Source organism: Diceros bicornis, chromosome 29 (genome assembly GCF_020826845.1).
Source record: "Diceros bicornis minor isolate mBicDic1 chromosome 29, mDicBic1.mat.cur, whole genome shotgun sequence".
NCBI lineage: Eukaryota > Metazoa > Chordata > Mammalia > Perissodactyla > Rhinocerotidae > Diceros > Diceros bicornis.
The window spans coordinates 1,775,829-1,792,688 of record NC_080768.1 but is presented as its reverse complement, the minus strand read 5'-3'; the positions used below and the strand labels follow the sequence as shown (position 1 = coordinate 1,792,688).

The 16,860-nt window shown below is 44.1% G+C and overlaps 1 protein-coding gene across 1 annotated transcript in view; it reads right to left on the bottom strand.

The window, feature by feature from the left end:
* Nucleotides 1-7,081: 7,081 nt before the first annotated feature.
* MYOM2 (myomesin 2) overlaps nt 7,082-16,860 on the bottom strand; it is an 85,633-nt gene continuing 75,854 nt past the window's right edge. Inside the window, exons 32-36 of the mRNA XM_058525373.1 lie at nt 11,234-11,397; nt 10,957-10,993; nt 9,587-9,609; nt 8,577-8,632; nt 7,082-7,390 (exon numbers count right to left, since the gene is read on the bottom strand). Of these exons, the coding sequence (XP_058381356.1) occupies nt 7,082-7,390; nt 8,577-8,632; nt 9,587-9,609; nt 10,957-10,993; nt 11,234-11,397 (589 nt within the window). The remainder of the gene's footprint in view (nt 7,391-8,576; nt 8,633-9,586; nt 9,610-10,956; nt 10,994-11,233; nt 11,398-16,860) is intronic.

Sequence of the window (16,860 nt, the reverse complement as noted above, 5' to 3'; positions counted from 1 at the left end):
CTCCATCACCCTTCATCTCCATTCCCCTTCATCCTCTCCATTCCCCTTCATCTCCTTTCCCCTTCCCCTCCATTCCTCTTGAGAAAAGGACAGGAGAACCACATAGGTCTGAGCAGTCACGGATGGCCCTACTCATGTGAGAACTGAGAATACAGTAACACCCACCTGCCTCTCAGCTGGGGTTGAGAGAACGGAAGGAAAACAGTCCCTTCTCACATTGTAAATGCACCACTTCAAGGGGTTTACAAAACCATCTTCATAGAAACGCTAACCTTTCTCAGGCACTACCCTGGAACCCGGAATGTAAGAGAAGACTCTCCAGGAAGCAGTGAGGAAGCTGTGGCACTGGGGTGTAGACTTTCCCCCCACTGATGGACACACAAACATCCCTTCAGTTAGTTCAAAAATAGTTTGAATCAATTTTTTTAAAAAACACTTTTATAACAAATTCTACCCACTCACTAATGAAACTCTCAGTCCTTTTTGTCACAAATCTGCATCTGTTCATTTAATGCCATCATTATTGTGAGCGCACTTTTTAAGAAATTTAATTTCTAAATCTATTTATGGTTTTTAATTTTCTAAGTCATTAACGTTCCAATGTGGATTCCCGCTGCACACTCCTGGGTTAAAACCTTTCATAGGAAAAAAAAATACATGTTTTACTGAAAGCAGCTCATTCGTCACCCACTGAACGAGGCAGACCATTAAATCTAACCTCTATCAACGGCATCTGTCCACACACTGGGCCATGGAGTAGATATCCAGAATGGGCCTCCTTTTCCCAAAACAGAATTCAGGAGTGATGCAGTATAAGGAATAGGTTGCATTTTAATGTTTGTCCTTCTGAAAGTAGTGGGTTCTTTTGTAAAGGACAGAAGTTCCCGTTCATTTATCTGCAGAGCATCTCGGTGTTCAGGGTTCAGGTGACATAAGGTGAGGTGTGCTGAATACTGCACAAATTAGTGGTCCCTCCCCAGTCCTGGGCATTTTGCCCTGAAGAAAGTTCTACTATGATCAATATGCCCTCTGATTGGGGGATAAAAGGGGGCTCCCAGAAAAGAATCTCCAGCCCCTTTTCTAATCTCACAAATTTCATTCTGGCCAGGCATGAGAGCAGAGAGGTGGAAATGAAGGAGGTGGTTTCAAAATTATTTCTTAAAAATAGGATATGGGCAGTCTTAATTTTTTACTTTTAGAAGATGCAAAATCTTTATTTCTCACGAGTTAAACACGTTAATGCATTCCCCCCCCCCGTTTTATTGGGATATAATTGACATTTGAAAGAGTGTGAGTTTAAGGTGTACAACATGATGATTTGATACATGTATATGCTGCAAAATGATTACCACAATAATGTCAGTTAACACATCCATCTCCTCATATAATTACTACTGTGTGTATGTGTACGTGTGTGTGTTGAGAACATTTAAGATCCACTCTTAGCAACCGTCAAGTATACAATCCAGTATTGTTAACTATAGTCACTATATTGTATATGAGATCCCCACAACTTACTCATCTTACTAGCTAGAAGTTTATACCCTTTGACCAACATCTCCCCATTTCCCAGACCCCTGAACCCCTGGCAACAACCATTCTACTCTCTGTGTCTATGAGTTTGGCTTTTTTTTAGGTTCCACATATAAGTGAGATCATACAGTATTCGTATTTCTCTGACATTTCACTTAGCATAATGCTTTCAAGGTCCATCCATGTTGTTGCAAATGGCAAGATTTCCTTCTTTCTCATGGCTGAATAATTTTTCATTGTGTATATATACCACATCTTCTTTATCCATTCATCCATGGAGAGACACTTAGTTTGTTTCCGTATCTTGACTATTGTGAATAATGCTGCAGTGAACATGGGGTGCAGATATCTCTTCAAGATAGCGATTTCATTTCCTTCAGATACATACCCAGAAGCATTAACACATTCTTTGAGTGATAAGCAGGCTAGCAAGAATACTTAAGCTGCAAAATAATGTTTAGGTCTGCTATACCCTTATTAGCTCTTGTCTCAGTTTTGGAAGCTGATGACTCATATTATTATTAGTTTGATGAAGCATAATTTTTATGAATACTGAGTCACATTTCAATTATTTACATTCCCACATGCTCAACCTATTTCCCTCTCACGCTCAGAGTCTCAGAGGAAGCCTCCTTCCGTGGTTGATTTATATTAATTTGTGTCTAACTATTCTCACGAGATGGCCATAGAAACTGTTGAACAGATAGACATTTTTCACAGATGGTTGATTTATTTAAAAAGCCCCACTTCCGCCTCTAACCACCACATTTCATAATCATATGAATCCAAAATTCACCCTTTGTCTAACTGAGCTGTCAGAATATGTATCACACTCCCTCATAAAAGGCATCATTTCCTCCATTTTTGTAGATAAAAGCAAACAAGGCTTAAAGAGTCCAAGTGACTTGACCGTAGTAAGAAAGCTGGCCAGTCACTGAACTGGGATTCAGTGCAGGACTCTTGGACACCACACACGGTGTTTTTACAGGGAGTTGTCATTAGCCAAGGCCCACGGTTGTGAAACAGAAGGAAGACTGTATCTTCCCACATACAGTCTGTGGAAGACTGTATCTCAGTCATGAGCTGTTCATACTGCAACAAGGAGCAAAAATGAGAGCACATAGGAACCCTGACATCAGCATTATCAGGGGACAGAGGTCACTGCGAACTTTAGATTACTAGGAAAGTACACACCCAACTCCAGTCTGCGGCTGCTGAGAGTGGGAGAGAGGAGGCTGAAGAGAGTGTGAAGGAGGAGGAGAGGTGGGAGGCAGAGGTGACGCACAGACAAGATCACACCAGAGCGTGAAATCCCACGCTAAGCACCAAATCCTGAACAAGGCATTTAAGCTGAATTTGGACTATTTGAGCATAAGAATGAATAAGGACGGTAAAATGCTACAATCCATTGAATAACATAGGAATCCATAAACCCAGTCTGATGACGATGGATAAATATATATCCTCATATAAATATCAACACAGATGAAAGAAAGGAATGAATGAATGATGGAGAGAGGAAGAGCAGAATACTGAATGAGAAATGCAGAGGGGGTGCTACTGTGAGGAACATTGTCCTTTGAACCATCAGAGTAAAGCTTCACTCAGACAAGAATTATCAATGGATGCTACACCAAGGTGGGAAGGTGATGAGAAGCAGGATATTTCCATGATCTGAAAGTGTCTCTGCACAGAAAGCATATGAGCTGCAAGGGGACACGTAGTTGTCACACAGTGTTGAATGGAGAAACCTGACATCCGTCTTCTGCCCTCGGACATCAGAGCTCCTGGTTCTCAGGCTTTTCAACTTGTATGGAGACTTATACCATCAGCTCTCCCCCAACCCCCAATTCTCAGGTCTTTGGATCCAGGCTGAATTTTACCACCAGCATTCTTGAGTCTCAAGTTTGCAGACAGCAGATGGGGGAACTTTTTGGCCTCCATAACTGTATGACAAATTCCTATAATAAATCTCCTCTTACACCTATCATCTCTCTCTCTCTCTCTCTCTCTCTCTCTCTCTCTCTCTCTCTCTCTCTACCTATCCATCTATCTATCTGTCATCTATCTACCCGTCTATATCCTATTGGTTCTGTTTCTCTAGAGAACTCTGACTAACACAAGCAGTAACACAACCAGGGATGCATTGCTTGAATTTAATCATGAGGAAACATTGCAAACCTGGATTGGGAAATACTCTACAAAGTAACTGACCTGTGTTCTTCAAAATTCACAATGTAATTAAAGACAAAGAACGAGCAAAGAACTGTCCCAGATTTGAGAAAAGTCAAGAGATGGACAAGTAAATGCAACACATGGTCCCAGCCTGGATCCTGGACTCGGGGGAGCCCCTCCAGAGGATGTTACTGGATGACTGGCAGGGTCAGGAGACAGAGTGTAGATGAAAGTGTTGTATCATAGGTCAGTTTCCTTTATTGGGTAACTACTATGGCAGTTTGAGAGAATATCTTACTCTTGGGAAACTTAAACCAAAGGGTTAATGGGCACAGAGTGATGTGTACAATGTATGAAATGGACTCTCAGGTGGTGCTGAAGTTAAATAGATTTTTTTTTTTTCACAAAATCAGTACCTCAGCCAACTGCTTTGTACCTCTCAAAGCATTTTCGCTTCCATCATCTGCATCACCCTCACAGCTCTGACGTGAACAGGCCTGCACATAGAGGAAGTAAGGCTCACAGAGACCCAGCAGCTTCCCCCAGCTGAGCAGTGAGCCCTGACCACCTCCCGCCTCCCGACCCTAAGTCAGCGCTTTCCCGCCAACACAGGGACGGATCCTAAAGAGTGGTGAAGGGTAGGCAGCACTTCCTCAGAGAGCAGAAGCCCAGGGTTCTCTAGACAGTTAACAGATGACCTAGACATCTTTCCCAGGTACTTAGTTCTTCACAGCCTGCCTTCCAGGGAGTAACTGATAATCATATTGGCATTACCTATGTCGTGAGATATTTGTAAAAATACAGCAGGGCGAAGGTGTGCAATATGTGATAAAAAAAAAAATTAAATGACCAGCGTCCAGACCTTGGTTTCGAAATCCCATTCTCCAATAAGAGGATCCAGGGGTCCTTGGAGAAACGGCTGAGTCTAGGGCTGGGGCAGGAAAAATGCAGGACGAGCCTGGAGTGTCTGGTAGTGCTGGAGGTAAGGAAGTGCTTGAAAAGCAAGTGTGGAAGGACCAGGAGCCAAGCCGAAAGAGCGCCCAGGGGCCAAAGCAGGAACCATCTGGGCAACAAAGTAAAGAGCAGAGTGTTGGATTATAACCCAAAGTTATAACCAGGATGCAACTAGAAGGGTACTGCCCCCTGCAGTCTGCCTCCCAAAAGCCCGTAGCCCCAGTCTAATCAAGGTCTTGAAAAGCAAGGGAAGACAGAGACTGTCACAGACCAGAGGGGACTGGACAGAAGGGACAACTAATGCAACGTGGTGTCCCAAGGGGATCCTGGGACAGAGAGGGCACCAAGGGCAAAACCAGTGGATTCCCAATGCTATCTGGAGTTAATAGCTAACGTACCAATGTCAGTTCCTTTGTTTTGACAAAGGTGCCATGGAAATATGAGATGTTAATAATTGAAAATTGCATGGGAGGTACATGGGGACCTCTGTACTATCTGTGCAACTTTTCTGTAAATCCAAAACTATTCAGAAATAAAAAGCATATTTAAAAAGTATTATAAGTCAAAAAAGAGATCAGTGGTTGTCAGGGTTGTGGGGAGAGAGAGATGAATAGATGGAGCACAGAGGATTTTAGGGCCCTGAAACTACTCTGTGTGATACTGTAATGGTAGATACATGTCATTACACATTTGTCCAAACCCACAGAACGTAGAACACCCAGAGTGAGCCCTAATGGAAACTATGGACTCTGGGTGATGATGACGTGTAGGTGTAGGTTCATCAATTGTAACAAATGTACCATCTGGTGGACATGTTGATAATGGGGGAGGCTGTGCACGAGTGGGGACAGGTGGTCCGTGGGAAATCTCCATACCGTCCTCTGAATTTTGCCATGAACCTAAAATTGCTCTAAAAAATAAAGTCTACTAAAAAAGAATTATATGGCTTTAAGAAATTCACAACCAGTTCATTCTTTCCCACAAACTGCAATTACTAAACAAAAATGACTATTTAAACTAGAAAATGAGTGAGTTCTGTTTAACTAAATAAAGGTCAAATATAGAAAAATCTGTCTGTGCCTTCCCTTGCCAAGGATGTTTTTGGAAATACTCTCCACTACGCAATAATAACAAACTCAGCTAAAGCTTACCTGCACCACAGAGGAGGGAAAAATAATTTTAAAATTCTTGCTGATGCTCACTTTACCTGCCATGGAAACCTGCTCAGCTGGCTGGTGTTATTAGGGACATACTTAAATTTCATGAGTTTTGTTATTACCTCAGGAAAACATAACACAATTATCATAGAGTTTGGATTGGCCTTAATGACACAGAGAGATAAAATATTCTGAATTACCAAAGCTTTTTCTGTTATATAACAATATGTTTCCTATAAACCTAAAATATTGAGATGGCATTTTTGTGCCAGAGGAATTTCAGCCTCTTTCCAAAAAAGGAAGAAAAGTTCAAAGAAAGGATACATTCACCCTATACTCTTTTTTTAACTTCACCGAGAGACTTTCTGCAGTCAGCCAAGGTTTAACTTTTCCTCCATGGCTACTACAGTGATCATCTCAAATGAGAGTTTTCTTTCTTTTGAAATCCCTTTCTAATTAATTAGCACACTAAAAAAGAACATAGCCATTTACGCATTTTGTTTTCCTCTGCTGAGATTTTTAGATTCACGATAGGATAACCACTTGGCATTTCTAAGCCTGCACAAGACGGACACTTTCTTTGGAATTAGGACCTTGTGGGTTCCTCTCCTGGCCGGGTCGGTCGCCTGTCACCCAGCACTCACACATCAGGCTGTTGGAGGGAGCTCCACAGTGACTGTGATTTACCGGCCCTGGCTCTGGGTTGTGGGCCCATTGTTTGCACGCTACTAGCTGTGAAATTGCACAATCATCCATAATTAAACAAGCCAGGAGAGTAAGCAGATGTGGGTAGGTACAATTCGGGATAGGAGAGCCACAGCAAGTTGCCTTTTCAAGTTTTATTAGTCTGAAGCAAGAGAAAACTGAGTGTAACCAGCTAACACACGCTTAAAAGGCTCTACCACCAGGATTTCAGAGCTGCCGGATCTTGCCAGCACCAAAGACTACAGCCCCCAGTGTGGACAGCGGCTTGGCACAGAACCGCCACTGCCCATAGCAACGAAAACGTGAGCTGTCATCTCCCAACCCCTCCTCTGTCAAGTATCTGCAGACGAAGTTGTATAGCCTTGTGGGAAACATCAGCCCTTCCCCTGAGATGGACGTACACTAATAATAACAGATTGCCCAAATTAAAAGCACAATGCACAACCAACAATCTGGCCACACGTGACATCACTCAGACCGTCGTCACTCCTCTGGAACGAGCACACAGCATTCCTATGACTTTCAAGCATCTTTTCCAACTCCAGCGGCTACTCCCTTTATTCGGAGGTGGACGCTGGTATGAGCTTTGGCTTGGCCTGCTGGGGCGGCAACACGTCTGGGATCTTTTCCCCGTGTTTGTACACGCTGATGGTCAAGTCGATCTTCTCGCCTCCATACTTGTTCTTGACGTTCATGCTGTACTTGCCCGAATCCTCAGAGGTCACGCCCTTGATGGTCAGGCTGACGTACTTGGCCTGCTCCACCTTGACGGAGAAGTGGTCGCTGAGCTCGATGTCCTTGTCATTCTTGAACCACACCACTTCAGGGTCAGGGTTTCCAAACACCGTGCAGGTCAGATTCAAGGTCTTCAGGGGGGAAGGGCGGGCAGAGACAGAGAGTTAGAAACAGAAAAGTCAGATCACCTCAGAGTGGGATCGGCCCTCCCTCACGCTCAGCTGTATTTATCTGTCCTTCCCATCATTCATTTAGTCAACCTGCTCTTTATATATGTAAGCACCATGCTAGACACCAGGGATCGAAAAAACTCAGGATGCAGAGAAGTTCACAGTTTCACGGGGCACCTTGTGAGAAAAATCAACACTAATTTTTTCTATTTATTCTCAACGTTAATCCTTGTCTTAAGTTAATCAAAGAATTTGAAGGTAATCAGGCTCTACCTTTCACAGTAGATATGTTTAGCCTGTTTCTAAATTTCCTTTGTATTCAGACTTATGGATCCATTTTACCAGTTCCTCTGGCATATCCAGAGGGTTTTTTGTCTTATAGTAAATCAGATGCATTGTTGACACTTTGTTAAAACATGCTTTCAGCCTATGATAAAATAACACTTGCTAATTTCTTAATTACATCTTTATTATGAGATTCATGACTCCTCCGCCTCAGACTCTAGGCTTTCTTCAGCTGCTAAAGAAAAGGTCTATAAATTTTTTTATGCTGGCCTAATAACATTCTCTCGGGTATCCACGTCCCTGTGACATGGAGATGGAATCACTGAAGCCCCCAGTTAGACATCAGTAATCCCACGGACAGGTGACAAATTAGAACCCCAATAAATGGCTTCCATTATATGTTCAAAAATGACCTTGAAAATTGGAGCAGAGGTTTTTTTTTCATTTCACACTTGAAGAGAGTGGTTCCCACCTTCGTACAAGGGGGGGTGGGTCCTGTGGGTGTGGGTGTGGCCCCCCTGCTCCCAGTCAGTTACTCCCTTGATTGACCAGATGCATCAGAAGCAGGCGGCCGTGCAGGCCCGGAAACAGGTGCCATAACACCTGCTCTGTGGTGCCTGAGTCATGCACGTGGCTGCAAGGTGTTGTATGTGGATTCAGGAGATTAAACTCTTCCGTCCCTTGATAACACTAGGGTCATCAGAGGCAGCCTAGGCCAAGCAGACTGTGGGTAGGGGGCTCCCAGTCCTCTGGAGGCTAAGCAACATGAGCCCACCACCCAGGTTCCCTGTGCTCGGCCTGATGGTCCCACAATGGGGGAAACCCCACGCCGTCCTGACTGTGTCCTGCTGTCTGTCCTTACCTTGCCCTCCATTATGGTCACCACATCAGGTAAGCCACCAACCACCTTGCCACGATCTGTAAGGTGAAAGGGACTCAGGTGAGAACATGTCAACAGGGATGCTCCCATGGAGAGGCACCGTGCCGAGCACCCTGTGGTACTAAATGAGCCAGGGAGGAGCTGCACTCTCCAGGGGAAGGCACACAAACAGGAAATATACACGGTCGGGGGATAAACCACGCGCCCAGGGCATGGGGAGGAAGTCACTGATGCTGTGCAGGGGAAGGTCGTGAAACACTCTAGGGAAATGTAGGGTGTGAGGAGGCCCCGAGATGAAGAATTCATCAAGGGCTCAACGCGGGGCACACCAAGAACTCTATATCTCAGCCAGGAGGTAGAGGAATCTGGTGCATTGGAGAGCAGGATTTTTCAAGGGTGGTGTATTGTAAGTATTTTTAATTATCACTATATTATGATGTTTGACATCTTAAAAACCCTTTCTGGCTGGGGAGAGACTGCCCCTCCCAGGTAGCCAATCCTTAGAGACAGCGCAGGGCCCAGCCTGTGATGTGCCCACCAACCACCCAGAGCCAGGGCCCCTCCATCTGCCCTGCACCCAGGAGGTGAGATTCCTCCTCCTGAATCATCCAGGGCCAGGTGCCAGGCAACTAGGACCACCCCTGTCGCCCAAAGCCCAAGGAAACTACTCAAACCAGCCAAACTGTCTCCTCCTATGGCCACAGCTGACTGACCATCTCACAGAGAACACAGAACAGGTGGGTGGAGATGCGAGGACAAAGGAGGCCAGAGGGTAAGGAGGCCAAAGCTGACCGGGCCGGCAGGGCTGGGTGGCACAGGACGGGTTGGCAGAATGAAGAGTGTCAGCGTGGAGAGTTGGGGGAGGGTTCGAATCAGGGTGAGATGGTTTGTGGTTTATTATTTAATACACAAAGTTAACACTCTAAAACATGGACCCTTTTGCCCCACCCAAAGCAATAAGTTGTGCTTGTTATAATCCAAAATGTACTTACTCTTCTCTGCAAAAGCAGCTGCCCTGAAGGGTAAAGGGGGCGGAGGGGAGAGAATAAGAGGGACGTGAGACAATGCCGTCGGGGAAAAGCACTACACGTTTCAGAGGTCTGCTAAAGAGGAGAGCAGAAGGAAGGAGGAGACACCTCTGCTTCCTCTTAGCAGAACACATTCGGTCCCAGGATCTGAGGAACCGTATCTATATATTGTTCCTGGTGTCGCCCACTGCCCACTGTGAGAGGGAAAATGCCCTGTCTTTCAGCTGCTAAGACCCACAGAAAAGCTGGCATTCGAACTCGAAGGTTGGAGAGATTTGGGTTTTTTTTACCAAATTGACCAGATTGCACTGGACATTTTTAGATATTTTTTACATCGTCAGTTTCTGATTTATCTTAGTCATCCACTCCTTCATTTAAAAAATGTTTACTGAATAACCTAGTATGCGCCAAGGACTGTTCTGTTTGGGTACTCTAAAATGCACTCATATTTAAAAATCCCAAATTATTCTTTAAAAAGTTGCTCTGGATAATGGAATATTATTAAAAAGAAATGAGCTATCAAGCTATAAAGAGACATGGAGGAACCGTAAATGCATGTGACTAAGTGAAGGAAGCCAATCTGAAAAGGCTACATACTGTATGATTCCAGCTATATGACATTCTGGAAAAGAGAAAACTATGGAGACGGTAAAAACGTTCATGGTTGCCAGGGGTTAGGGGGAGGGAGGGATGAATAGGTGGAGCACAGAGGATTTTTAGGGCAGTGAAACTGCTTTGTATGATTCTATAATGGTGGACACATGTCATTATCCATTTGTCCAAACCCATAGAACGTACACCACCACAAGAGAACCCTAAGGTAAACTACAGACTTTGGGTGATTATGATGTGTCAATGGAGATTCATCAATTATAAGAAATGTACCATCTGGTGGGGATGTTGATAATGGAGGAGGTTGGGGGTGGCAGCAGGAAGGGCACATATGAGAAATCTCTGTATCTTCCTCTCAATTTTGCTGTGAACCTAAAACTGCTCTAAAAAAAAATAAAGTCTTTTAAAAAAACCTAAAGATTTCTCTGTATAATATGTTGCCATAATTATCACTATTTCAGAAATTCGTCATTTTAGCCATTTAAAGTAACAAGGGTATTATGACTCTAGAAAGTTGATTTATAAATTCATTTATAGTTTAGAAGAATGCCTGCCCTTCTACATATTGAATTGCTTCAATTGCCATTTTTATTCATTTCCTAGGAACCTCACAGTCCTTGGGTCCCCCTAGGCCTCCATAGATGTGCCCACACTCAGCCAAAATGACTCCACATCAACTCTACCCCAGATGGTAGAACAGCAACCCAACATGCAAATCTTACTTGAGCTGCTGGAATTCTGCAAACGCTTCATCAAAAGCTGGAAGGAAACATTGCTTATATTAGTACCATTTCACTGTGTTTAGCTTGTATTCATTCACTCAGATGCTCTATCAGTGAGTTTGCTTAGTAAAAACTGACAAACACCCATGTAAATAAATTGATTACTCAGAAATAATTTTCTCTGAATGAAAATAGTAAAATCAGATTGTTTCCGTTTCAGCAACTACATGGGTCACTAAAAACAAAATTACTCGATGCTGAAGAAGAATGATCTTACCTTGACCAGATAGGTCGAGTGAGCGCTGATGGTTATTTTTGCCATCAAAAATCTCAAAAGTATATTTTCCTTTATCCTTCTCTGTAGGTTCACAGATCTGCAGCCAGGCCATGTCTTCACTCCCTCCAATCCTCATGTGCTCGCTAGACCCAACCTTAGCATCTCTGTTAAAGAAGTAACAGGAACATGTTTCAATTCAGACTCTCATATTCTATGCAAAGTACTCATGGGACAATATTACACATGTTTGGGGGGGAAGCCTTTTCTAACTTGCTAGTGCTGATGTCATAACAGATTTTCCTGGATATTATAAATCTATTAACTACATCAGTAGCTCAAATCAGAAGACCTCCTAAAATGAAATCTGATACTTAGTTTTTAAACATACATTGTCATTTAATATATGCTTGTTGCCCACAACATAATGGACTTAAAAATACTCTACACGGTATGGAATATTTTCCATAAAAAAATTAAAAATAGAATTACCATATGATCCCGTGATTGCACTTCTGGATATATATCCAAAAGAATTGAAAGCAAGGACTCAAACAAGTATCTGCACCCTCATGTTCACAGCAGCATTATTCACAATAGCTAAAAGGTGGAAGCAACCCAAGTGTCCACGGACAGACACTTGGACAGAGGAATGGATAAATAAAATGTAGTACCTCCATACGATGGAATATTATTCAGCCTTGAAAAGGGAGGAAATTCTGACACATGCTATACAACATGGATGGACCCTGAGGACATTATGCTAAGTGAAATAAGCCAGTTACAAAAAGACAAACACTATTTTATTCCACTTATATGAGGTACTTCAGAGTCGTCAAATTCACCGAGACGGAAAGTCCCATGGAGGCTGCTAGCAGCTGGGGGAGGATGGGAGGGATAGGGAGTTGTTTAATGGGTGCAGAGTTTTAGTTCTGCCAGATGAAAAAGTTCTGGAGATCAACGGTGGTGATGGTAGCACAACAATGTAAATGTACTTAATGTCATTGAAAAGTACACTTAAAAATGGTTGAAATGGTCAATTTTATGTTTTGTATATTTTACCATAATTTTTTAAAATTTGAAATAAAAATAAAGCACGGGATACCATTCTTGCAGTGTGAGCTCTGCACCACACATGCAATATGTAAAGCCAACCTGCTCATAGTGTTCAAATGCATGTCAATTATTTCCTAAAGCTACTCTGATCTTGAGGGAGATGTGAAAGATTTCTAGAAGTTATAGTTAGGAGCCGTGAAGAACAGGGCTCGGGACAGACAGAAACTAGAGGGGGGGTCTATTTCTCTCATGCACCAGCTCCAGCAAAGTGGAACCCCAGCAAATTTCGCTGTGTTGGGACTGGCAGAGAACCACCTATAGTGCTCCTGGAGTATTTCATTACCCTCACCAGTAACCACATATTCCCTGGGTTCAGCTGGGAAAAGGAATTCTCCAACCCTCCTCACCATACTAGCCATTTATTCAGTACCTCTTCCAGTGAACAAAATATCCTTAAGCCCATAATAGATGCAGAGCTCTGTGAGCCGTGAGGGCTCCGGGTGGCCAGCGCCAGGCTGTCCCCTGTGCTCAAAGCAGCATCCTATTGTTAAGGTGATGGACAGGCCATTCCAGCGCTCAGACCTACTCATTCCTATGTCCAAAAGAAAATTCAACCTTACAGAGTGATTCTTAGTCTGCAGAGAAAAACATTCTTTCAGAGAGAATATGTTGTGCCATGGATTGGCCGATCAACCCCAAACCCTGCAATGCTAAGAACAGTGAGCAGCCCATCTGTGCCAACACCCACACATAGACAGCAACACACAATCGAAAAGTCGCAGCTTGATGAAGAAAGGCTTCTTTATCCCCTGTGTGCACCAACAACTGGGTATTCTGATAGACCAATTGGCAAGTCGTCCACTGTGGACGGTGGGACCTGAGCCCGCTGTAACAGTTCATCGTGGGGACCTGAGCCCGCTGTAGCAATTTGTCGACTAACGTACTACACCCAGGAAAACAGCCGCTAACAAGAGTATGGAATAGAGTAAGAAAGACACATTCTCTCCAACACGAATGGCCCTGAGGAGTCTTCTCACACTCCCTTTGTTGGAGCTGTTGAGGAGAGGGTTAGCCATAATGCTTCCAAGTTCAGACAGAGACACACACAAGCGCTTATTACCAACAGCTTCCTAAGCAAGACTCACTGACGAGTCGAGGATTTTAGTGTGAGCCGAGACGCAGTACCAGGGCCCTCCCTCTGCGCGTCCCAGCCACTGGATCCCACCATCTCCCCTCCCTGTAAGGACCAGATATCATTTTGGGATCTGTAATGTGTTTCCTGCTCTGCTGAGAAGCGGATGGGTTCCACTAGGCCTGGGGATTTGCATTCTGCACCGAAAGCTGTGCTAGTGACCATTAGGGGGAAAAACAAGATTGCCTGAGTTTGCTGCATTCACACTAAGGCTGTCAGTGTCACTAGAGGCAGCCCCTGGTTCATTACACCACGTGTGTGCGTCTCGGCTGAAGAAGGTGTTTCCTTTGTCTCCATGAATTCAAATGTGTCTTCCTCAGAGAGCGAAATTAGGCACCGAAACTGCCGTGCTCTGGATGCACAGGTCAAGACGTTCCAGTCTCTGCTGCACGTGTGAGGGGGAGAGAGACAGAGTCGAGAATTCCTTCAGTGGGGCGTGGCTGAAAGCCTGAGATCTCAAGCTGTGAGAGCCATGAAGAAACGCTGATGGAGTTTGCACGTTATCAGCCACATTGTACGTGGCTTTTGTCCAACAGGTGGAACTCATTTGGCCCCAAAGTCACCTTACAAATGCTCCAGGCAGTAGCGATAATTTCAGCTTTAGAGACGTTTATGTTCTATTGGAATATGTCCCGTTCTGATGGTGATCTGCTCTACTGTTAGCAATTCACTTGTAGGACAAAAACAACAACATGATTTTCCTTTTTTGGACACACATGACAATGGAAAAAGCAGCCATACTTTCAAGCAAGCCTTCATCCAACAGCTGTCACTAGGCACAGGTGGCCTCCTGGCTGCGATGTGATGAACACCACTGGTTCAGCGGCAGCAAAGATGGACAGACACACTGCAAACAGTTGCTCCACTGCCTCACAGTGATGGCCCTTGGCCCCGGAAGCTGTCTGTCATTCAAGTATAACTTAAAGAAAGCAACACTCTGCTGCATCCAGAGTTTCTCTTGGTGAAGACCATTTGTGTCCCCACGGCATCAACTCAGCCATGATGGAGGGTAAAGACCACTGCAGTGGAGGAGGGTGTCCACAGAATGCCACATCACACCACAACCTGCTTGTGCACTTCCCAGGCCCCCTGCATCCATGGCGGGAACCCCAGGCTCTGCCACCAGCCCAGGCTCTGGCTGCAGGAAAGCACTGCTCCCTGAGCTCAGCAGCTGGTACTCCTGCTCATGCCGAGAAGGCACTTGCCCTTAGGACTGGGAACACACCTTCAACACTAATCCAAGACTTGAGCTCTGATCCCAGCCTCTCTCACAGCCCCTCACCTTTCTTGGACTGAGTACTGATTCTCTTTTCCAGAACCCACCTGAAGCCACTTGCAAGCAGCCATCCAGGAGCAGAGGTTGGAGCAGACCCTCTCCATCACCCCATTCCCTCTCCCTGGCTCACACCCCTCCACCCCATTCCAGGCTGCCCTCCTCTGGGAGGATTCTTGCCTCCAGCTCCTCCCCTGGGTCAACATGTCCCACCTTAACCCTACGCCCTCCATGGCTGGTTTCCACTGAAGTCAGTCAACTTATAAGAAGGCCAAACAAGTCTTAATAGTCAAAAATAGCTGCTAGCTGCTTGGATATCTTTTCCGAATTAATTATTACTGTTATCTTATGTAGACAGTGACTTTGGCTTATAGCGTTGTTTGTTTTTGTTTTGGGACTTAAATAGACCAAATCAGACAAAACTTCTTCCTTGGTTTTATTATTTGATCACAAAACATGACCAAATTCCTTCTTTCCAAACTAAATTTAAGACATCTTATATTAATGTCAGAAAGAGGAGGTTACAAGAAAGCATACCTGTGCTTGCTCATTTGTGCAAAAGACACATGGCAGATTGGTGACCTACAGTGGGTGAGTAGGAAGGGTATTAACAAGGGAAGAAAGAGATGGGCCAGGAGGCATTTCTGCACAGCTGTGACTCGCACAACCATGCTGTGCTTCACATACCCCAAAAATAAAGGACTGAAGTCCAACAGAACGGGAGGGGAACCCAAACTAGAACACAAACAGTAGCAAAGGAACTTACCTATGCTGCAAAAGAATGTAAAGACAGTAAGGAAGAAAAGAAACAACTAAGCAACTTTGGGAAACAGTATTTCACCTGGATGCTGTAAGGCCAAAAACAAAATGAATTGTGCAAAATACCACATGAATCATGCGAAATACTGTGCTCTGGTTTGTAAATTGGTTTTTCACTAGGATATGAGTTAGTGTTTCTGAAACACTGTGCATGTTTCAGAATTCAGAATTCACAACATTTCAGAATGATGTGAATATACTAAGATTGAAAAAAAATAAGTAACTATATTATAGATGAGAGCCAGGTTTCCCAGTGGGGAATGACGGTACCAATAAGGAAAGGGAAAGGCTTGAGGGAATCCTGTGGTGTGGACTGGAATCGAAGATACCAACCTGAACTCAGATTTTAACACACACACAGATAATGAGACACAGAATGACCATCAATAAGTGTGCACACAAGAGTCAGTGTGCATACCCATAGTCCCCAGCCCCGTCTGCTCAGAGGTTATAAGAGCACTGACCACACAGCGATGGCACGTCTAAGGCACAGGTCCTGGTGTCTGAAGCCACACTCCAATACCAGGGACAGGGCTTCCTGGAGAAGTCATTGAGTCCAGGCTGGTGCAGGGAAGTACAAGAGGAATCAAGAATATCCTACAGGCCCAGGAAGGAAGAAATTGCTCATAAACAGATGGGGGCATGCGGAAGGACACAGGGGACAACCTGAAGGAGCTCCAAGGGTGAAAGTTGGAACAATTTGAGCAAAATAACGACAACAACAAAGATAATATTGGATTATGTCCATAGAATAAAATAAATATCAGTGAGTCCATACTGATATTGGATAAATAAATATACAAGGGGGAAGGGGTGGCACTTCCTCAACAGAGGAACTCCATAATAAAGAGGAACTTCAAATAAATGTAGAAAGACTGAGAGAAATAGAAAATCACTAGGAGGAAAACCTCAGACACACTTGTTGCAGCAGGATCCACCATCGCATGCTCAAATCTGTGGGTGAACGTTTGAGGAAGACCAAGAGATTTGCCAAGTCCCAAAATGTGTCCCCAAGATATTTATTAGTTACAAAAGGAAAATACTGACTTTGCAGGAGGGAAACCTGGCAACCACCTTCACCAAGCGATAAGATATATCAACATTGCTTTTGTTGTATTTTGGCTAAAAATGAATAACTTCAATCTAACCATGGGAAAGAATGAGATACACCCAAATTGAACGGCATGCTATAAAATACCTGACCAGAACTCTTGAAGAACATCCAGGTCATGAAAGACAAGGAAAGACTGAGGAGCTGTCGCAGATTCAAGGAGATTAAGGAGACACGAC